The sequence below is a fragment of the Scyliorhinus canicula genome, chromosome 7 (assembly GCF_902713615.1).
Source record: "Scyliorhinus canicula chromosome 7, sScyCan1.1, whole genome shotgun sequence".
In the NCBI taxonomy this organism is placed as follows: Eukaryota; Metazoa; Chordata; class Chondrichthyes; order Carcharhiniformes; family Scyliorhinidae; genus Scyliorhinus; species Scyliorhinus canicula.
Window position 1 is genome coordinate 84,649,612 of NC_052152.1, and position 24,544 is coordinate 84,674,155.

Genomic DNA, 24,544 nt, shown 5'->3' on the forward strand with positions numbered 1-24,544 from the left:
ATCCCTGCCTCGTCCCACGGTGGAGAGAAAAGTATCTCGAGCTGATGTTGTTTGTGCGGACACTCGCCTTTTGGCTCCTTATGTAATAGCTTTACCCAGTTCACAAATCTTGGTCCAATCTTAAACCGCTCCAGAACTGCCATCAAGTACCCTCATTTTACCCGGTCAAATGCCTTCTTGGCGTCCAATGCCACAACCACCTGTTTCCTTTCCATCCGCCGGTGCCATAACGATGTTCAAAACCCTCCTAATGTTCAAAAAAAGCTGCCTCCCTCTCACGAACCCCATCTGATCCTCACCTATCACCTTCAGTGGGCACTTCTCCAGCCTACCTGCCAGTATCTTCGCCAATACTTTTGCGTCCACATTCAGAAGTGATATGGGCCTGTACGACCCACACTCCGTCGGATCCTTATCTTATTTTAGCAACAGTGAAATCGATGCCTGCCCCAAGGTTTGTGGCAACACCCCCTTCCCTATCACCTCTTCAAACATCCCCACCATCAGGGGTGCCAGCTTATCCTTGAATTTTTTATAATATTCCACCGGAAACCCATCCGGTCCTGCCACCTTCCCCGACTGCATCCTCCGAATCGCATCCTTTATCTTTTGCTCCACTATTGCTCCTTCTAAGGTAGCCCTGTCCCCCTCCCCTAGCCTTGGGTACTCCAACCCATCTAGAAATTCCTGCATCTCAGTCTTCCCCGGGTGGCTCTGACCTGTACAACCTCTCATAAAACTCCTCAAAAACCTTGTTAATGAGCTCCGGAGCCACCACCAACTTCCCTGCCCTATCCCTCACCTGAAGAATTTCCCTTGCCGCTGCTTCCCTCCGGAGCTGACCTGCTAACATACACTCCGCCTTATCTCCATGTTCGTAAACTGCGCCCCTTGCTTGTCTCAGTTGGCGCACTGCCTTCCTGGTAGACAGTCGGTCGAAGCTCACCTGTAGTTCCTTCCTCTTTTACAGCTTCGCTGGGTCCCCATCTTCTGCGTAACTCCTATCTACCTCCAACATCTCATCTATTACCCTCTGCCGTCCAACCTCTCCTCTTTGTCCACCTTGACCTTAAACAAAATTACCTCACCACCGCCTTTAGAGCCTCCCAGACAACTGCCTTCGACACCTCAGCTGTACAGTTGAAACCTACATATTCCTTAATTACCGTTTCAATTTTCTCACAGAAGACTTGGTTCCCCAAAAGCCAGTTTCCACCCCGGCCTCTGCGCTACCCCCTTCTCCAATACCATATCCACCCAATGTGGAGTATATTCCAACCCCTTAACCCCAGCCAGCAAAGCCTTTCCCACCACAAAAAAGTCGATCCGCGAGTATACCTTATGGACTGCTGAGAAAAACGAGTACTCCCATTCCCTTGGGTGCAGAAACCTCCAAGGGTCCACCCCTCCCATTTCCACCATTAGCCCAGCCAGCCCCTTCACCCCCCCCCCCCCCCCCCCTCCCCGATGGGACCAGCGAGCATGATCTGTCCAACCTTAGCTCCTGCACCAAGTTCCAGTCCCCCCTCACAATCAGCTCGTGTGTGTCCAACTCAGGGATGGCCCCAAACACCTTCCTCGCGAAACCCACATCGTCCCAATTGGGACCGGATACACTTAACAGCGCCACTAGTGTCCCCTCCAGCACCCCTGTCACAATCACATATCTATCCCCCTGATCTGCCACCACCTTCTCCATCTGGAAGCGTAACTTTTTGCTGACCAGCACCGCTACCCCTCGAGCCCTTCCGTCAAATCAGAGTGAAACACTTGACTAACTCAGCCCTTTTTAAGTCTCACCCTGTCCTTCACCGTCAAGTGAGTCTCCTGCAGCATTGCCACATCGGCTTTCAAACTTTTAAGATGTGCAAGCACCCTTGACCTCTTGACCGGACCTCCTAGCCCTCTCACGTTCCACGTGACTATCCTTACTGGGGGTCTCTCACCGCCCCCACCTTTCTTATCCACCATCATCATACCACCGGGCCCTGCCCCATAAGCCTGACCCGCCCTGTCCATTGTTAAAATCGAACCCCTTCCCCCTCTCCCAAGAACCCTTCTACATTTCCCCTTAAAAAAACATCTCCCAGCATCAATCCCTTCCCCTCCTCTCGCTCGCCTCGTAGGCCCATTGAAGCCTGCTATCCAGGCTCCAACAACCGCAGCCCTCCTCTCACCTCACCTCCGTTCACTAGCTGACTTTAGTTAGCTAGCGCGGGTGGCTCCCCCCCCCCCCCCCCCCCCCCCCCCCCCCCGCCAAGATATATCGTCCCCTTCCAGCCGGTCCCAGAGAAAGAAAAAACAAAACCAACAATCCAACCCATACGATTCACTAACATAAGATTTAACCGTCGCAACACAGAATGCCAATCAACCCAACCATTAACTTGAACTCTGTAACAATGCAAAGAGAAGTAAATTACAATACACATCAGTAAAAAGAAAGTTGTAGCATTTTCCAGTTGCCCAAACACAGTTCAGTCTCTCTTCCAGTTCCGCTCCTCACGTTTGTCCCAAGCCTTCTGCCCTCACGAATGCCTCAGCCGCCTCCGCTGTCTCAAAATAAAAGTCTTTGGCGCTATACGTTACCCTCAGCTTCGCCGGGTACACCATATCGAATCGCACCCCCTTTTTGTACAATGCCGCCTTCACATGCCCGAACGGCGCTCATCTTTTTGCCAACTCCACTGTCAAGTCCTGGTAGATCTGGACTTCCGGTGGGGATTTAGGGGGTGGCATAGGATGGGCATCAGTAAACTGAGGGACCTGTTTATTGGCGGGAGGTTTGCGGACCTGGGGGAACTGGAAGATAAATTTGGGCTCCCCCAAGGAAACATGTTCAGATACTTGCAGGTAAAGGCATTTGCTAGGCGACAGGTAGAGGAATTCCCTTTGCTGCCCTCGCAGGGGGTGATGGACAGAGTGCTTTCGGGGGTGTGAGTCGGAGAGGGGAAGGTGTCTGACATTTATAAGGTAATGCAGGAGGTGGAGGAGTCGTCAGTGGAGGAGCTGAAGGCTAAATGGGAGGGGGAACTAGGGGAGCAGATAGAGGACGGGACTTGGGCGGATGCCTTGGAGAGAGTCAACTCTTCCTCTTCATGTGCGAGGCTTTGTCTCATCCAATTCAAGGTGCTGCACCGGGCCCACATGTCCGGGACTAGGATGAGTAGGTTCTTTGGGGGTGAGGACAGGTGCACCAGGTGTTCAGGGAGTCCAGCGAATCATGCCCATATGTTTTGGGTGTGCCCGGCACTGGAGGAATTCTGGAAGGGGCTGGCGGGGACGGTGTCGAGGGTGGTTGGATCTAGGGTCAAACCAGGGTGGGGACTCGTGATTTTCGGAGTTGCGGCGGAGCCGGGAGTGCAGAAGGCGAAAGAGGTCGGTGTCCTGGCCTTTGCGTCCCTAGTAGCCCGGCGGAGGATCTTGATGCAGTGGAAGGATGCGAGGCCCCCAAGTGTGGAGACCTGGATCAGTGACATGGCGGGATTTATAAAATTGGAGAGGGTCAAATTTGCCCTGAGAGGATCAATACAAGGGTTCTATAAACGGTGGCAGCCTTTTCTCGACTTCCTGGCTCAAAGATAGGTTTCTTGGTCAATAGCAGCAGCAACCTGGGGGGGGGGGGGGGGGGGTGGGAGAAGGGGGGTGTTCTTTATTATTGTTTCTATATTTCTTCATTGAGGGTGGGCGAATGTTTATGACGGCTATCATTGTTACTGTTGGTATTTTATTGCGGTTCGTTGTTATATAAATACAAAATTCTTCAATAAAAATTATTTTTTTTTAAAAGTCCTGGTAGATCCGAACCGCAGTACCATCTCACTGCACCTCGCGCTTCTGCTTCGCTCAGCTTAATATCTTCTCCTTCATGCAGAACTTATGGAAGCAGATAATTACTGCTCTTGGTGGCTCGTTCACTTTGGGCTGCGGCCTTAATGACCGATAAGCTCGGTCTAGTTCGTACCGGGAGGGGTTCTCACCCTCCCCCATCAGCTCCGCCAACTTCTTAGCAAATTATTGTGTTGGCCTTGGGCCCTCTGTCCCTTCGGGCAAGCCCACAATTCTCAAATTGTGCCGCCTTCAGCGGTTCTCCAAGTCTTTGAGCTTTGCTCGGAATCTTCTGTTGACCTCTACCACCCTCCGCAGCTCATCCCCCATCGAGGTGACCTGGTCGCTGTGCCGTGACACGGCCTCCTCCACTTCCTTCATCTTCTCACCCTGCTCTCTCCACCTCGGCCGATGTCTTTGCCACAGCCATCCTCACCGGGGCGATTGCCTCTTCCAACAATGACTTCAATGCCACCACCGTCTCCTTCCTCAAGGCCTCCTCCATGTGCCTCGCGAACTGTTTTTCCAGCTCCACCGCCATCACCTCGGTCATCTTCTCCACCGTAAGTAGTGCGGCCCCTACATGCGGTTCGGCTTCCGCGATCCTGTCAGCACTTTTGCTCGTCCTCTCATTCAGCAGCGAACCCGCGTTTCCTCCTTTCTTCGACGCTGCTCTTCACATCTTTTAGCGGCATTGTTTTTCTTTTCTTTTCTTCCCCCTTCCACCCTCCTGTCCTTCATCAATCTGAATTTTCTTTTTTTTTGAAAAAAAACAATTTTTCTTCCTTCACACAAAAAAAGGGGGAAAAGGGGAGAAAAAAAACTTTCACCAAGCTTCCTTAAACCTTCCTTCTCTTCTCCTTTACATTCCCCCAGAGCTCCCCTGGGACAGGACTTCAGCCTTCTTACTTCATCCTAGGTAGGAGCTATCCGACGTGGGACATCCCACCTACATCGCGTCCTGGCCTCGGGCCTGCCACCTCGGCCTCCTTTTAGCTCAGCCCCCAGTGCTCCGGCCTCCGCGCTGCGCTGAGCCCAGCGCCTCAGCCCCCGCTGCCTGTGACGGCCCCAAAGGCCGACGATAGTCGGGGGGTGAATGATAACTCGGGGAAATCCCCGAAAGCGCCGCAAATCGTGACCACCGGCTGGAGCTCTTCTTTATGCGGCCGCCCTGCCCGCATACGCCATCTCCCGCCGATGTTAACTATTTACTTTAATAGCTATCCAGGAAATGTCTAACTCCTCGGTAACTATGCAACTGACACCCCGACTAACCTTTGAAAGCCCCAGATTATTATCTGAATTGCTATAAATTGAGAGAGGGGAATGTTCAATGAGACCTGGATGTTCTTGTACACCAGTTGCTGAACATAAGCATGCAGCAGGGGGTAAAGAAGTCAAATGGCATGTTGGCCTTGATAGCGAGAGGATTCAAATACAGGGATATCTTGCTGTAATTATACACTGCCTTGGTGAGACCACATCTAGAATATTATGTTCAGTTTTGGTCTCGTTATGAGGAAGGGTGTATTGCTTTGGAGGAAATGCGGCAGGTTTACCAGACTGGTTCCTGGGATGGCAGGACAGACATATGAGGAGAGATTTAGTATGTTAGGATTATATTCGCTGAAGTTCAGAAGAATATGGGGCTATCTCATAGAAACCTATAAAATTCTAACAAAACTAGGCCAGGTAAACGCAAGAAGGATGTTCCCAATGGTGGGGGAGTCCAGAACCTGGGGGTCAGTCTGAGGATACAGGGTAGAATGAGTAGAAATTTCTTCACCAGAGTGGTAAGCCTGTGGAATTCACTACCATTGAAAGTAGTTGATGTCAAAACATTATATGTTTTCAATGCGTGAGATATAATTCTTGGGGTGAAAGTAATCAAAAGATATGGGGAGGGAAGGTGGAAACAAGCTATTGAGTTGGATAATCAGCCATGATCATGATGAATGGTAGAGGAAGCTCGAAGGGCCGAATGACCTACTCATGTTCCTCTTTTCTAAATTTCTATTTCTGAAGAAGCTGGGATTGGAAGGCCCACCCAGAGATGTGGAGCTCTGTTGTGGTGCAAAAAAGGAGCGAGGCGGCAATCCAACGGTGATACCTCGGAAGATTTAGACTACCATGTCCACTACCCCCTAGCAGCACACAATGCTTTGATGCTTGAGATATAGTTAAGCAATCCCACAACCAATGGATGAGATTAGGACTTTGCAGTCTTGCCACATTCAGTTACAAATGAAAATGGACAATGAGACAGTCCAAAGATGTGCACGATAAGCAGATTAGCCATGCTAAATTGTCCCTTAGTGCCCAAAGATGTGCAGGTTCGGTGGTGTTATGGGATTAGGCCTAGGTAGAGTGCTCTTTCGGAGAGTCAGTGCAGACCTGATAGGCTGAATGGCCTCCTTCTGCACTGTAGGAATTCTATGAGCCGCTTCATCATAAAAAACTTTTTTTTTTAATTGATAATTTTCACCCAATTCTTTTTTTCCCAATTAAAGGGCAATTTAGTGTGGCCAATCCACTACCCTGCACATCTTTGGACTAGTGGGGGTGAAACCCAAGCAGACACGGGGAGAATGTGCAAACTCCACACGTAAACAGTGCAAAAGAAGCATTTAAACACCTTCAGTCACAGATGTCAGTCTTCAGCTAAGTTGATGCACTCCACATGATATCAACAAATGGCTGAGTACACTGGTTAGAGCAAACACTCAGGGCCCTGACCACAGCTGTATTGCTCCATGTGAGAACTAGATACGCCTCTATCCAAACTGTTCAAAAACAGCTAATGGCATAGGAACATAGGACTTGGGAGGAGTAGGCCATTCAGCTCTTTGAGCCTGTTCCACCATTTGGCAGATCATGACATAAAAGATCTATTTCACTCAGCCTTGAACAAATTCAATGATCCAGCCTCCAGGGAATAAAGACATTTTGCTGATTATCGAACCTCTGGGAGGATAATTTCAATTTCAAAAGGGTGGACACTTATTCTTAAACTGTGTCCCCTAGTTCTAGTCTTCCTCATGGGAAAATATCCACCCTATCTAGTTGCCTCAGGATCTTAGATGTTTCAATGGGCGAGATCTTCTGGCTGTTCAAGCTAGCGGGTTCTTCTAGTCCCGCTGATAGCCCACCCTCTCCCAGGTTACCGGCGGTATGGGGTGGATTCAATGGGAATACCCACAGCACTGTGGGTGTACCTACACCACATGGATTGCAGCAGATGGCTCAAGAAGAAAGCTCACCACCACCTTCACAAGGGCAATAAATGCTGCCAGCAATGCCCACATCCCATGAATGAATAAATCACCTCTCATTCTTCTGAACTCCAATGGCATACGTGCAACCTGTCCAACCTTTCTTCCGAAGATAAGATCATCCCAGGAATAACTCAAACAAATCTTCTCTGAACCATTTCTAATGAATGAGACCAAAACCGTACTCCAAATGTGCTCTCAAGCCCCTGTACATCTAAGTGATAAAGTGGTAGAGTGCTCAACTATGTCTTCCACACAATAGGCAGGACAAATTGAATCCAGTCAATGACCAGACCATCAGCTTACTCTCAATCATCAGCAAAGTGGTGAAGGTGTAATTGACACTGCCAACACCAGGATTTATTTTAGTGTTTGTCAGTACTGTTGGTTTAGATAAAGTGATTATGCAAAGTGGATACTGCTTTAACCAGTATTTTAGAATCTAACTGCCTATGCACTCACCCCCCCAGCGGGGGACAATTGATTTGGCTACATCAAAGTTCTTCCGTTTGTTTAAAAATCACTTTGGCACCACAGACTGCATTTTCAGGCAACTCTCCCTGTGGAAATGAAGTATCAGTATCTTAAAAATGGAAGATAAAGTCCTACCTCCTTATCACAATGGCTGCAGCAGGGCGACACGGTGGCGCAGTGGTTAGCACTGCTGCCTCACGACACCGAGGACTCGGGTTCAATCCCGGCCCCGGGTCACTGTCTGTGTGGAGATTGCACATTCTCCTTGGGCCTGCGTGGGTCTTATCCCCCCACAACCCAAAAATGTGCAGGGTAGGTTGATTGGTCATGCTAAATTACCCCTTAATTGGAAAAAAAAGAATTGGGTATTTTAAATTTATTTAAAAAATGATGGAAGCAGCAACAATGTCTCCTATGGTAAACTAGATAAGCCAAGTGGCTCCAAGTCAACATTTACAATGTCCATTTACAATGCTAATCAGGACCCTGGCATACACAGGACCCCACTTGGCATTTGGAACTTGAACCGGTCGCAGAATATACCTTGTCCTATTCTAACTTGAACTGGCATCAGAAAATGCCCAATTCTAACTAGTATCAGCTGGCAGTCCACCATCCCAATGCAAATAGGATGGCGTAATGTGGTGCCAGTGGTTAGCACTGTTGCCTCACAGTGCCATGGACCCGAGTTCAATTCCGGCCTTGGGTGATTGTCAGTATGGAGTTTGCGCTTTCTCCTCGTGTCTGCTTGGGTTTCCACCAGGTGATATAGTTTCCTCCCACAGACTAAAGATGTGCAGGTTAGGTGGGGTTGCAGGGATAGGGTAGGGGAGTGGGCCTAGGTCAGGTGCTCCTTCAGAGGATCGGTGCAGACTCGATGGGCTGAATGGCCCCCTGCATTGTCGGGATTCTATGGCTCTTTGTTGAGGTTCCTCTTAATTTCTGCAGGGATGGGAGAAGCAGGATTCATGAAGGTTTCACAAAACCAGTCTGGACCCCTGTAGTGTACACTTCTCCACTACATCACAGGAATCCCCACTTTTCATCTACTTCCTTGTCACTTGGAGACCAGCTGGACTTAATACTTAAACGTTGGTTGCAGTTCATCACCCCAATGCACCAGGCCTGATGTTGGGTCTATTGGGTGGCATATTCTGCTTGCAAACCATTTTAAGCCCACTCAAAGTGAAAATCCACCCACTTGTTTTTAAAAAAATCTGTAATGGAATGACAAGTTTTACTTTTTGTTCTTAGTTTTCAACTTTGTTGTCTTTTTATTCTTTTCAATAATTTTTCAGCAGGAAAAATTGCCTTTATGAATTATTACATATGAGCAGTGAGTTGCAAGCAATTTCTTGTATGTTCATTTTTATAACAAACTTAACGTATCAAGAGGGCATAGATAATTGTTTACATTTGGTTAAACCCCATGAAGTGAAATTCAAAGCTCTAGAAAAGCTTATGCGTTTGTTTTCACTTCCTACCAGAGTTAACAGCTACTTAAAACTCACATAACTGTAGCGAAACCTGCAAGATTGGCTGAACATTAATACATATAGTTGACTATGTGATCAAAAGAATAAAATGATAGATTACAATTTTGACATAACATTTTACTATGAAGAACAAATTTTAGAAAATAAACTGAACACTCACAAAGATGATTTTCAAGTACTATGTGAAACTATGCAGTTCTTAGCTAATTGTACACTTACATACCAAAACAAACTTAATTTTATTATTTGGAACAGTATTACTCATTTGCATTTTGTTCTACTTCTAAATTTATTTGTTAGCTATTCCAATTATACCCCAGGCTAAACCATTTCCAGCATTTCCTGTTGCAACGCTGTCCTCATTTTCGCCTTTACCCAGGTCATCTTCATTCTCAGTAACCTTGAGAAAGAAAAAGTTAATAACTCAACCTTCAAACACCAATACAATAGAGTTTTTAAATAGTTACAGTAGAATGAAAATTAGCACATCATAGAATTTACAGTGCCAAAAGGAGGCCATTTGGCCCATCGAGTCTACACCAGCTCTTGAAACGAGCACCCTACCTAAGCCCTCACCTCCACCTATCCCCATAACCCAGTAACCCCACCTCATCCAAAAATATTTTCCGTTCATCAACAGAGTTTGATTAAGGCAACTTAATTCTCCCATCTGCAAGATCAAAACATTCACAAAACATTTGGTACCCTGGCTAATTATTTATGTATGTCTTCTCATAACCCACAGTACATAACTCAGAGGAGGAAAGTGGGTTATTAGTTCATTTAAGAGATGTGTCAAATAGGCCCAAAACATTACCAAATTAATGATGTACAACATTTGACAGAGTTGTTCCAATATTGAAGGATAGAACAGGAAAATTACTCCCATGTAAATAACTATGGAGAGTTGTGAGCAGTAAGAACATAGGAATTGGAGTAGACATTAAACCTGTTCAGTGTATTCAACACAATCATGGCTAGTTTTAACAGCCTGTACAATTTAAGGTGGAAACATCTTGCTAGAATCACAACTGCTCTGTGCCTCCTCCAGTTTTGATAGGATTGTTTAATGATTTCTTACCAAAGGATTCCTTGGGCTTTTGAAAGGCTTCATATCAACATTAGATAGTAGATGATCCCAAGGGAGAACACAGACAAGCAAAAGAAAAACAAGGATAATAGCCCAGAACTTTACTGCTATGTACTTATAGATGTTTCTGTGTGAAATTTACAAGAGAAGCAATCACCTGTTGGGTGTGCAAAGAAGGCCACCAATGGTATCACATGGAGGAATTAATAGTGCATCTTTTCTCACCCTAGCTAACAGACCCATAAGTGTCCCCATCCACAGTACACTGTGGTTCAATGGTCCTGTAATTATACCACCTGAAACTAACTAATGTTTAGAACAGCCCTTTTAAGCCCTTATAAAATGTGGCCCTTTATAAATCCCATATCACGTTGCTCTTCCAGCATTTGCCACCCCGTTGAATCAGCTGCATGTTGTCACCTGACAGACATCCTTCAGATGTTAGCCTTCATTGAATGCTATTAATATTGTTACATTTGAAATGGAGGCTGTTACATGTTAGCTTGTGGCTATGATTGAGTAAAGAGTCAAAAGTTTTTCTCCTTTCCCAAGACAATTTTATTTTCCTTGAATACACTCAATACAAAATTTTATCACACACAACACACCACCAAACAAAGGCCACCTACAACCAACCCCTTTACATATCAATGTCAATTCTTGGATGCTTAACCTCAATGAGACATCTAATTGGAATGTCTCTTAACCCATTCGTTAACAGTCTCCCCTTCCTTGGAGAACAAAAAATTATTTGGTAAATATTGGTTACCCCTGAAAAATTTTTGGAACGAAAAAAAAGTCACAGAAACAGATGGAAAAAGAGCAATTGCGAAGTTTAATTGGGCAACTGAATTTGGATATTCATTAATAATATCCAAAGATTTCTGTGAACTAGGCCCTCTTTTCGTTAAACAATCAGACAATTGATAGCAACTGTCAACCCATTTAATTTTTGCTATCTCCCCTCTGTCCAACATCTGCTTCAAACTTGCAATGTCTATCCTTAACCTTTTCTCATTGACACTTTTTGTGGAGTGCACATTTTCCCACAGGGATTTATTGTCAATGTGACATTCAATGGGTATGTTACCCAAATCCCCTAATCCCAAAATGTCTGCCAATATCTGAGATATATAAAAGGCCATATCCACCGCCTCTACAAAGCTTAATGGCTCAGCGGCCAAAGTGCTTTTGACCACGCTCCTTATTTTCTTTGTTTCCCACACAAGAGGGCAACATTTACCATTGTTCCCCAAAAGGAAAATTATAAAACCTGCGCGTGAAACCCCATCTTATAAATTTGCATATGATGCATCATAATAAACTATGAGTTTCAAGTGCCTAAGATCACCTAAGAACCTCAAAACACACTCCTGCATTTTTAATTGCTCTCATTATGTCTTCCACTTCAGGATTGTTCATTTTTGTACTCTAAGACATCAAAACTAATGTACGGTCTAGTCTGTCTACCTAACCAATTCAGTTGCCCAATTAAACTTCGCAATTGCTCTTTTTCCATCTTTGAATGACTGCATCATTTTGTGAAACCCGACCACGACTAATTGCTATGGGGCCGATGCGCTCCAAATAAGATTGCTGACGTAAAGTTGCACTTAACTCAGTCTGTCCAATTTCCAGTCCAATATATTTAAATGCACCAGAAGTCTGACTTCCAACCCTGAATTCTTTCCTCAATCGAGAGATTGCAATAGCTTCAAAATCAGTAGTCCCATCCCACAAAAAATCATCGACATGCATCATAAAGATGCCAGAAAGATATCCTTTATAGTGCCAGTAAAACATTGCAGCATCTGATTTCAACTGGCAACAGCCTAACTTTAACAAATCTGACCTCACCGAAAAATACCAGACTCTAGATGCATCATTTAATCTATATACACATTTGTTCAACTTCCAGAGTACCTTTTCTGTATTGGCTGCCTCTTTAGGAGGACAGAGAAAAATGGCTAATTGAAGCTGATGCCCTTGGAAAAAGGCAGCCTTTATATCTATAGATTTGATTCCCATGCATTTGTGGCTAATAGAGCCAAAAAGATCTGTAAAATAACTTTCCTGCCTTAGGTGAATCTACCCTTAAATCCTTATCTTCTAAGTTTTCTTCAAATCCCCTTGCCACAAGCCTAGCCTTTGCCTTATAAGTTCCATCCAGAAGAGCTCTTTGATCCCTATCCGGTACTTCCGTGTATACCCCAAATTCACTCCAACTATGCAGTTCTTGCTATTTGGCATCTTTGAACATTTTCCATCCAATTTATTGGAGGCCACCAAAATCTCACGAACATGTGGACTTCTACTCCTAGTAGCATTTGTGGTCTTACCCATGTTCCAAGACCTTGACAAACTACGACCCCGATCCTGCCTGGTATCTCATTCTGTACTGCTACTGCTTGATCTTTCCCTTCTGCTGTGGAATATCCTTTCAATAGTTCTCAACCTTTTCCTGTGAACCTGTTCATTATCCAATGTACTATATGAACTGGCACTGCGTTTCTGTGCCCTCCATGTTTGAACTTTGTGTCCCAATCCATTTTCTTGACACCCTCCCGTTTGCTGTACATTCAGCCAGTGTTTATACTTTCCAGTGGCCTTCCCTGCTCTACTAATAACAGTTGCATCCTTCCATTGACTCGAGCCTTCTGGCAAGGGTGTCACTTTTCTACCAACTTTTGGCAGTTGTTGTTTCGGAAAAATGGTCTGTTCTAATTCATCAGAAGGATTGTGTTCCTCGACAGAAACTCTGTCTATATCAGTTAATTGGTTCCTCATAGTTCTGTAATACGTACATACCAAATGACCCTGGTTCCTCATCATGTCCGTCTGCTCTGTCTAAATTTGAAAATCTGTACCCACTATCCTTGATGAATGTACCCTAATAGTCTGATTGCCATGCTGCAAAACAATTGTTTTGCCATCTATACCTATAATCTTCCCTAAGCCTTTCCATTCATTAAAATTGTCTCTCTTATAGTATACTCTTTGCTGAAAAACGGTATTTGATGGCCGTACATTATACCTTAAAGCTCTGCGAATACTTTCAGAGACTTCTGCTTCCAAAAAAGCTTTTCTACTGCTATGTAATGCATTTAAATGCTCAGCAAAGGCAGAGCTAATTGTAGTCCCTTCCCAAGCTGGAGGCTGGCCATCCAAAATGGATGGAATTTTAGGATTTCTTCCAAATACGAATTGATAGGAACCATAGCCCCCAACCATCTGCAACGAATTCTTTGCATGTACCGCCCATGCTAAGGCTGAATTTATCTTGCAATTTGGTCTATCTGCCAAAATTTTCCGGAGTTGAGTTTTACAGTTGAGTAAAGCATGTCAACTACCGTGGGCGGCACGGTGGCACAGTGTGTAGCACTTCTGCTTCACCGCTCCAGGGTCCAGGTTCGATTCCCAGCTTAGGTCACTGTCTGTGTGGAGTCTGCACGTTCTTCTCCCCGTGTCTGCGTGGTTTCCTTTCGGTGCTCCAGTTTCTTCCCACAAGTCCTGAAAGACATGCTCTTAGGTAATTTGAACATTCAGAATTCTCCCTCTGTGTACCCGAATAGGTGCTGGAATGTGGCGACTAGAGGCTTTTCACAGTAACTTAATTGCAGTGCTAATGTAAGCCTACTTGTGACAATAAAGATTATTTAAAAAAATTATTGCAGCATGGTTTCTTTCACACGCACCATTACTAAATCGGCTTTCCGCAGCCATATTCATAACTGTGATATTCATGTTTTAACACATATCCCTGAACTCATCATGAGCAAATTATCCCGTTGTCTTTAAAGAATTTTGCCGGTGGGCCCATTCCTGTCCCTATCCATTTTTCCACGATCTGATCCAGGATTATTCTCTTTTCTTTACTCCGTACAATGGTTGATTGACTAAATCTGGTCACTAAATCTACAGAATGCAAAATAAATATATTGTTAGCTTTATCCCAGAACTTAAGGTACATGGCCACAATGTCGTTAAAATCCCTGGCCATGCAAAATAAATATATTGTTAGCTTTATCCCAGAACTTAAGGTACATGGCCACAATGTCGTTAAAATCCCTGGCCAAAGATAGGGTTACTATCGGTTGTGATGGTGACCTTCTGTACTTCCTACCAACCTCACAGCTTAGTAGTCATCATCCCTTACCCCTGCATCCTTTAATAATTTTTTCTGCCTCTGAGGAGACGGATGCGCAAATTGCCTATGCAGTTTTAATACAAGAAGCTTTTTAATCAGTTAAAGTCCCATTTCCCAGCTGCCAATAACACATCAACACCTGCAACTGAAATATTATTTGTTAGTAATGGAATACAATAATGTCCCGACTATGTAAACTGTAAGTCCACTATCTTTCCAAAGACTGATGCCTTATCCTGTTCCATATCGAGATTTGTGTGTGCTCAGGTCATCGATGGTCTGCTCAGAAGCAGAAATATCTCACTTGATACAACATCTGTGCTAATGAAATGATTCACTCTGGCAATATTGCAAGGGATCACCACTCTTTTCAGCGACTTCAGAGTATTATTATCCCCAAACCTGAAACTTGTGGAACTTCCAAATTCCTTAACATTGTTACGATTTTCAGCATTCAAAGAGTCCAGGTAACATTTTAACCAATCAATTCCACACACAGTAGATATACAACCACTGTCCAATACAGCACAATTGAAGGATTCTGCAACCAACACACTCATTACCGGAGTAAAACTGCTTGTTCATAGGACAATGCCTTCTTTCTGGTCATTATCTTTTTCCTCTTCCGACTCTTCCATGTCACGTGTAGCTTAAAACACTATTATAACATGTTGGACAGTTGAAAGCATAATGGTTTTGAGTCACATCGAAAAATCGATTGATCATACCCCAGGCATTTCTGGGGTTCATTTTCCTATTACCATTCTCCATTGGTCATACGATCCCCCTTCAGAAAATAATGGCGGATAGTCATATCCGGACATCTGTATTCTCGGTTCAGCCAAACATATATAGATTTTTTTTTCTTCTCACTCGCTCCTTTGTGGATGCACATTTTCTTTTTCTTCCGGAAAAGTTGTATCTTTCAACCCTTTACTTTTACACAGCAACCGTCCTTTGCTACCAGTGTTAGCTTCTGGCTACAGTTGAGTAAAGAGTCAAGAGTTCTGCATCTTTCCCAAGACACTTTTATTTTCCTTGAACACACTCTATACAAAACTCTATCATTACACACCACCAAACAAATGCCACCTGCAACCCCACTACATATCAGTGTCAATTATTGGATACTTAACATTAATGAAACATCTAATTGGAATGTCTCTTGAATCATTCCTTAACATTATGGGCACCTGGTCAGCTCTCAGAATCACAGAAAAATACAGTGCAGAAAAGGCCATTCGGCCCATTGAGTCTGCACTGCCGCACTTGATCTGTCGATCCTAATCCTACTTGACAGCACTTGGCCCATAGCCTTGAATGTTAAGAGGTGCCAAGTGCTCATCCAGTTACTTTTTACACCATCCTCCCAGGTAGTGCGTTCAGACCGTCACCACTCTCTGGGTAAAAAGGTTTTTCCTCAAATCCCCCCTAAACCTACTGCCCCTCACCTTGAACTTGTGTCCCCTTGGAACCAACCCTTCAACTAAGGGGAACAGCTGTTCCCTATCCACCCTCTCCATGCCCCTCATAATCTTGTACACCTCGATCAAGTCACCCCTGAGTCTTCTGTGCTCCAGCGAAAACAACCCAAGCCTATCCAACCTCTCTTCATAACTTAAATGTTCCATCCCAGGCAACATCCTGGTGAAACACCTTTGCACCCACTCCAGTGCAATCACATCCTTCCTATAATGTGCTGACCAGAACTGCACAATACTCCAGCTGTTGCTTCACCAATGTTCTAACTCTAACATGACTTCCTTGCTTTTGTAATCTATGCCACGGTTGATAAAGCTAAGTGTACCATATGCCTTTTTCATCACCCTATTAACCTGCCTTTCTGCCTTCAGAGATCTATTTACAAACACACCACGGTCTCTTTGTTCCTCAGGGCTTCCCAGTGTGGTGCCACTCATTGAATATTTCCTTGTCAAATAGTTCCTTCCAAAGTATAACACCTCCCACTTTCCAGGATTAAATTCCAACTGCCACATTTCTGCCCATTTGGCCATCCCGTCAATACCTTCCTGTAACCCAAGACTCTCAGCCTCAATGTTAACCACCCGGATTATCTTTGCATCATCCGCAAACTTACTGATCCTACCCCCAACAGTCATCAAAGTCATTTCTATAAATGACTAATAATTAGAGACCCAGCACAAATCCCTGTGGTACACCACTGGACACTGGCTTCCAGTCACTAAAGCAGCTGTCGGTCATCACCCTGTTTCCTACAGCTCAGCCAGCTTTGAATCAAGTTCCACTGTATCCCATGTGCATTTGTCTTCTTTATAAGTCTTCCATGTGGGACCTTGTTAAATGCTTTGCTGAAATCTATGTAAAGTACATCAACTGTACTATCCCCATCTACACAATTACCACATGCTCAAAAGATCCAATCAAATTTTTTAGGCATGACCTCCCTCTGACAAAGCCATACTGACTATTCCTGATCGAACCTTGCCTCTCCTTCAGAATTTTCTCCATTTGTTTCCTCACCACTGACATGAGATCACTGGCCTGTAGTACCCTGGCTTATCCCTACAACCTTTCTTAAATAGAGGGACATTTGCGGTTCTCCAGTCCTTTGGCACGTCTCCCATGGCCAGGGAAGAATTAAAAATCAGGGCCCCTGCAATTTCCTCCCCCGCCTTTCACAGCAACCTGGGACACAATTAATTCAGACCTGGAGATTTGTCCACTTTGAAGCTCACAACATCTCCAATACCTTGTCCCTCCCTATGACAACTTGCTCAATGACCTCACAGAATCTCTCCCCGAGTTCCGTATCTGCCTCCTCATTCTCTTGGGTGAAGACAGATGTGAAATATTCATTTAACACCCTACCAATGTCCTCTGGCTCCACCCAGATTCCCCTCTTGGGTCCTACTTTTTCCCTCGTTATCCTCTTCCCATTGAGATACTTACAAAATATCTTGGGATTTTCTCTACTTTTACCAGCTAGAGATTTCTCATATCCCCTCTTTGCTTTTCTAATTGCTTACTTAAGCTCCATGCTACATCCTCTGTACTCTACTAATGCCTCTGTTGATTTGCTCCCCTTGTACTTACTAAAACTCTCTTTGTTCCTTCTCATTGTATCCTGAATATCTCTGGTCATTCATCGTTCTCTGGGCTTGTTACTCCTTCCTATTACCCTAGAGTGAACATGTTGGGCCTGTAACCTCCCCATTTCCTCTTTGAACAACCCCACCACTCTTCTGTAGATCTCACCAGTAACCTGTTCTAATCTATGTTGGCCAGATCCTGCCTTATTTTACTAAAGTCTGCTCTCCCCCCAATCAAAGACCTTTTTCCGCAAATTGTCTATTTCCTTGTCCATAACAAACTTAAATTGCACCATGTTGAGGTCACTATCACTAAAATCACCATCACATTAACCACCTGTTCAGCTTCATTCCCCAGAATTAGGTCCAGCACTGCACCATCCCTTGTTGGACCCTCTGTGGAATCTGGCGCGGAAGGAAGAAGTGCCCCCATGGCACAAGCCCACCCTCAGATTGGTGGGCCCCGAATACGGGCCAGCCACCATGGCCCCCCACCCCCGGGGTCGGATCTCCCCGCGCCCCCGAGAACTGCCCCAGCCGACTTACCTGCCAGATCCCACCGTGTGGGACCATGTCTAATCCACGCTGCCGGGACTGGTCAGAAATCGATGGCTGCTCAGCCCATCGGGGCCCGGAGAATTGCTGGGGGGGCCGCTGCCGACAGCCCCCGACCGGCACTGGCCCCTGTAGGGCTCCGCCATGGCCAGCGCGGAGAAGACACGCCCCCCCCCCATGCATGCAGCAGAATACGTCGGCAGTTCCGCGCATGCGCGGAATTACGCCAGCCCTTTGGCACATGCACGGACTTGCGCACTTACTTCAGCGCCGGATGGCGCGGCGCCAACCCCTCCGGCATCCACCTAGAACCCGGAAGTTTCTGAGAATTCCGCTACTTCCGGTCGGCCCGACGATGGAGTGGTTCGCGCCATTTTGACGCCAGCATCGGTCCATCGCGCCGATTGCAGAGAATCCCCCTTAAGATATCCAAACAAAGGATTGAAAATACTAGTTTTCTATTGGGCCACATACTCGGTTTTGTATTGGCTCAAAATGCTGTCCTTTCATTGGTTTAAAATGAAAGTCTAACGGTGATATTATTGGTGTGTTGACATGCAAATAAGGGATTGGACTGCGACTGGAAACCTATTGGTTGAAAATGTTACTGCTTTGCTGGATTCAGTCAGAACATCGCAGTGAATCTCACTGTGTTGTTCTCCTTGTGCACAAGCCAATAAAGTTATATTTGAAGAGTACTTGCCACCCCTACTTGTTAATTTCCACACCGCTACATGTTGAGCTAAAAATTTATTTTGTACACATTTTATAAACTCTGTTCCATCTAAGCTCTTAACACAATGACTATCCCAGTTAATGTTGGGAAAGTTGAAATCGCCCACTGTAATTACCCTATTATTATTTTTAATCACTTCTGCAAATTGCTCACGTATTTTCTCCTCAATTTCCCGCTATCTAAGGCTCTATAATAAACACCTAGCAATGTTGCTGTCTCTTTTTTACTCCGAAGCTCTACCCACAGAGCTTCAATTAACGCCTCCCCCAAGATATCATCTCTCCTTACTGCAGTAATTGACTCCTTAGCTAATAGTGCAATGCCTCCCTCTCTTTTGCACCGTCCCCGTCTCTCCTGAAGATTCTGTATCCCGAGATGTTAAGCTGCCAATCCTCCCTCAACTACGTCTCCGTGATGGCTACTGTATCATAATTCCACTTGTCAGCACTCGCTCTTAACTCATTTTACCTGGAATACACCGGGCATTAAAGTGGAGGCCATTCATAAGACCATAAGACATAGGAGTGGAAGTAAGGCCATTCGGCCCATCGAGTCCACTCCGCCATTCAATCATGGCTGATGGGCATTTCAACTCCACCTACCAGCATTCTCCCCGTAGCCCTTAATTCCTCGCGACATCAAGAATTTATCTATCTCTGCCTTGAAGCCATTTAGCGTCCCGGCCTCCACTGCACTCCGCGGCAATGAATTCCACAGGCCCACCACTCTCTGGCTGAAGAAATGTCTCCGCATTTCTGTTCTGAATTTACCCCCTCTAATTCTAACGCTGTGCCCATGGGTCCTTGTCTCCTCGCCTAACGGAAACAGTTTCTTTGCGTTCACCCTTTCTAAGCCATGTATTATCTTGTAAGTTTCTATTAGATCTCCCCTTAACCTTCTAAACTCCAATGAATACAATCCCAGGATCCTCAGCCGTTCATCATATGTTAGACCCGCCATTCCAGGGATCATCCGTGTGAATCTCCGCTGGACACGCTCCAGTGCCAGTATGTCCTTCCTGAGATGTGGGGCCCAAAACTGGACACAGTACTCCAAATGGGGCCTAACCAGAGCCTTATAAAGGCTCAGTAGCACATCGCTGCTTTTATATTCCAACCCTCTTGAGATAAATGACAACATTGCATTCGCTTTCTTAATCACAGATTCAACCTGCATGTTTACCTTTAGGGAATCCTCGACTAGCACTCCCAGATCCCTTTGTACTTTGGCATTATGAATTTTCTCACCGTTTAGAAAATAGTCTATGCTTGGATTCTTTTTTCCAAAGTGCAAGACCTCACATTTTCTCACGTTGAATTGCATCAGCCATTTCCTGCACCACTCTCCCAAACTGTCTAGATCCTTCTGCAGCCTCCCCACTTCCTCAGCACTACCTGCCTGACCACCTAACTTTGTATCATCGGCAAACTTCGCTAGAATGCCCCCAGTCCCTTCATCCAGATCATTAATATATATGGTGAACAGCTGTGGCCCCAACACTGAACCCTGTGGGACACCGCTGGTCACCGGCTGCCATTCCGAAAAAGAACCTTTTATCCCAACTCTCTGCCTTCTGTCAGACAGCCAATCCTCAACCCATGCCAGTAGCTCACCTCGAACACCATGGGCCCTCACCTTACTCAGCAGCCTCCTGTGTGGCACCTTATCAAAGGCCTTTTGGAAATCCAGATAGACCACATCCACTGGGTTTCCCTGGTCTAACCTACTTGTCACCTCCTCAAAGAATTCTAACAGGTTCGTCAGGCACGACCTCCCCTTACTAAATCCATGTTGACTTGTTCTAATCCGACCCTGCTCTTCCAAGAATTTAGAAATCTCATCCTTAACGATCGATTCTAGAATTTTACCAACAACCGAGGTTAGGCTAATTGGCCTATAATTTTCCATCTTTTGTCTTGATCCTTTCTTGAACAAGGGGGTTACAACAGCGATCTTCCAATCGTCCGGGACTTTCCCTGACTCCAGTGATTTTTGAAAGATCTCAACCAACGCTTCCGCTATTTCTTCAGCCACCTCTCTCAGAACTCTAGGGTGTAGCCCATCGGGGCCAGGAGATTTGTCAATTTTAAGACCTTTTAGCTTTTTTAGCACCATCTCTTTTGTAATGGCAACCATACTCAACTCAGCCCCCTGACCCTCTATAATTTTTGGGATATTACTCATGTCTTCCACTGTGAAGACAGAGGCAAAGTACTTATTAAGTTCTCCAGCCATTTCCTCGTCTCCCATCACTAGCCTTCCGGAATCAGTTTGAATTGGCCCAATGTCTACTTTGGCCTGTCGTTTGTTTCTTATGTATTGAAAGAAACTTTTATTATCATTTCTTATATTACTGGCTAGCCTGCCTTCATATTTGATCCTCTCCTTCCTTATTTGTCTCTTTGTTAACCTCTGTTTGTTTTTGTAGCCTTCCCAATCTTCTGATTTCCCAGTGCTTTTGGCCACTTTATAGGATCTCTCTTTTTCTTTGATACATTTCCTGACCTCCTTTGTCAGCCATGGCTGTCTAATCCCTCCCCGGATAATCTTTCTTTTCTTGGGGATGAACCTCTGTACAGTGTCCTCAATTATGCATACAAACTCCTGCCATTTTTGCTCTGCTGTCTTCCCCACTAGGGTCTGCTTCCAGTCGATTTTCGCCAGTTCCTCTCTCATGCCCTCGTAATTACCTTTATTTAACTGTAACACCATTACATCCGATTTTGCCTTCTCTCTTTCAAACTGCAGACTGAACTCAACCATATTATGATCGCTGCTTCCTAAGTGTTCCCTTACTTTAACATCTTTTATAAAGTTTGGTTCATTACATAGCACTAGGTCCAGAATAGCCTGCTCCCTTGTGGGCTCCATGACAAGCTGTTCCAAAAAGCCATCTTGTAAGCATTCCATGAATTCCTTTTCTTTGGATCCACTGGCTACGTTATTTACCCAATCCACCTGCATATTGAAGTCCCCCATGATCACCGTGACCTTGCCTTTCTGACATGCCTTTTCTATTTCCCGGTACATGTTGCGCCCCTGGTCCTGACCACTGTTAGGAGGTCTGTACATAACTCCCATTATGGTTTTTTTGCCTTTGTGGTTCCTCAATTCTACCCACACAGACTCCACATCATCCGACCCTATGTCGTTTAGTGCCATAGATTTAATTTTGTTCTTAACTAACAAGGCAACCCCACCCCCTCGGCCCACTCCCCTGTCTTTTCGATAGGCTGTATATCCTTGGATGTTTAACTGCCAGTCCTGAACCCCCTGCAGCCATGTCTCTGTGATGCCTACCACATCATAATCATTCACGATGATCTGTGCCATTAGTTCGTCTACTTTGTTACAAATGCTACAAGCATTCAGGTAAAGTACCTTAATGCTAACTTTCTTATCATTACAGATATTGGAAGTCCTAAGATGTCCAAAGTTATCCTTCCTTTTTGTTGAATTCCTAGTCTGCATCAAGCTTAAATCCACCTGCCTACATGTTATCCTCCTGCGTATCTTGCCATTTAACTCCATGCTCCCTGTCACTTTCACTTTCCCTTCCCCCCAACTCAGAAGTTTAAAGTCCTACTGACCACCCTATTTATCCTCTTCGCTAGAACATTGGTTCCAGATCGGTTCAGGTGGAGACCGTCCCAACGGTACAGATCCCCCCGGTTCCAAAACTGATGCCAATGTCCCATGAAGTGGAATCCCTCTTTCCCACACCAATCCCTTAGCCACGTGTTTACTTCCCTAATTTTCTTGTCCCTATGCCAATTGGCACGTGGCTCGGGCAGTAATCCGGAGATTATGACCCTTGAGGACCTGTATTTCAATTTTCTTCCTAGTGCTTGATAGTCCCCGAACAGGTCCTCCACCCTAGCTTTACCTATGTTGTTAGTCCCAACGTGGACCACAACAACTGGATCCTCCCCCTCCCGCTCCAATATCCTTTCAAGCCGGTCAGAGATGTCCCGCACCCTGGCACCGGGCAGGCAACACACCATGCGAGACTCCCGATCCGGCTTGCATAGGATACTATCTGTCCCCCTAATTATAGAATCCCCTATAACAACTACTTGTCTTTTTACTCCCCCCTCTTGAATGGCCTTCTGCACCATGGTACCGTGGTCAGCTGGCTCATCCTGTCCAGAGCCCTTTTCCTCATCCATACAGGGAGCAAGAGTCTCATACCTGTTGGACAAGGTCAAGGGCTGAGGCTCCTGCACTCCTGAACTCAGGTTCCCCCTGCCTGCCTTACTAACAGTCACACTCTGAAATCCCTGATCACTTACTGAATGTGAATTACTTAATCTCCCAGGTGTGACTGCCTCCTGAAACAAAGTGTCCAGGTAACTCTCCCCCTCCCGGATGTGCCGCAGTGTTTGAAGCTCAGATTCCAGATCATCAACTCTGAGCCGGAGTTCTTCCAGCAACCAACACTTGCTGCAGATGTGGTCATTGCCATTCACAAGGGGAACAGCCAGCTCCCACATCATACAGCTATAGCACATCACCTGCCCAGCCATCTCTGATTAGTTAATTAATTTATTACTTTGTATAAATTTCAGTTTAAAAAAAAACTTGGATACCTCTGCTATAGTCTTTTTCAACCTAGTTCTGGTTAACAAATAAGAAAAAGAAAAATAATAATGTAATAAGGCACTCACCTGCTCACCCCAATGGGTCTTATTATTAGGTTAGAGGAGGAGGGCGGGTGGGAGACACTACACGTGTAGTGTCTCGGGTGCTTGACTTCCGTCGAACTCCTTGGGTCACTGATGCAGGTGCACCTTCAACTTACGCTGGCCGCACTGCACGTATGCAAATCTCCCCGGAACAGCCAATCAGAAGCTCTGCTCTGCTGCCCCCTGCTGGATGCTTAACTTCCGTCGAACTCCTTGGGTCACTGATGCAGGTGCACCTTCAACTTACGCTGGCCGCACTGCACGTATGCAAATCTTCCCGGAACAGCCAATCAGAAGCTCTGCTCTGCTGCCCCCTGCTGGATGCTTAACTTCCGTCGGACTCCTTGGGTCACTGATGCAGGTGCACCTTCAACTTACGCTGGCCGCACTGCACGTATGCAAATCTCCCCGGAACAGCCAATCAGAAGCTCTGCTCTGCTGCCCCCTGCTGGATGCTTAACTTCCGTCGAACTCCTTGGGTCACTGATGCAGGTGCACCTTCAACTTACGCTGGCCGCACTGCACGTATGCAAATCTCCCCGGAACAGCCAATCAGAAGCTCTGCTCTGCTGCCCCCTGCTGGATGCTTAACTTCCGTCGAACTCCTTGGGTCACTGATGCAGGTGCACCTTCAACTTACGCTGGCCGCACTGCACGTATGCAAATTTCCCCGGAACAGCCAATCAGAAGCTCTGCTCTGCTGCCCCCTGCTGGATCATCCCAGCCTTGTCTTACTCTCCTGAAATTTACTTCCACTGTATTCCCTCTGACCTGATTGCTTTTCTATGTTAGACTGTATCCTTATTCTGCCAACAGTCTGCGTCCCCTCCTCCTGCCAAATAAGTTTAAATGCCTCCCAACAGCACGAGCAAACCCACTCAGCAGTGGCTAAGATATTGGACCAGAGCCATAACGTTTTAAAGTTTAGTGCTGAGCGGAAAGATGGATTTGATCCAGGAGTGAAAGCATAAGAAATAGGGCTTGGTTATTTTATAAACAAACTTTATTAAATCAATAGAAAAACAATATTTAGACTTCAACCCTAGCAATAACAGATTACATGTAGTTTCTTAACCCTAACAGACAAGTTCACATTTAAACAGCATTTCAAACAAAACATGTAGCTCTCATACCATTGAGACAGCCAGATAAAGGTCATACTTGCATTTACGAAACAATTTTTCTTATGT

The 24,544-nt window shown here is 45.5% G+C and overlaps 1 protein-coding gene across 2 annotated transcripts in view; it reads right to left on the reverse strand.

The window, feature by feature from the left end:
* Positions 1 to 8,821: 8,821 nt before the first annotated feature.
* Positions 8,822 to 24,544, reverse strand: part of LOC119969096 (superoxide dismutase [Cu-Zn]-like) — a 123,018-nt gene continuing 107,295 nt past the window's right edge. For both annotated transcript variants that reach the window (XM_038802298.1, XM_038802296.1), the window contains one exon: positions 8,822 to 9,470. In XM_038802298.1, coding sequence (XP_038658226.1) covers positions 9,392 to 9,470 — 79 coding nt within the window. In that variant the 3' untranslated portion in view covers positions 8,822 to 9,391. The remainder of the gene's footprint in view (positions 9,471 to 24,544) is intronic.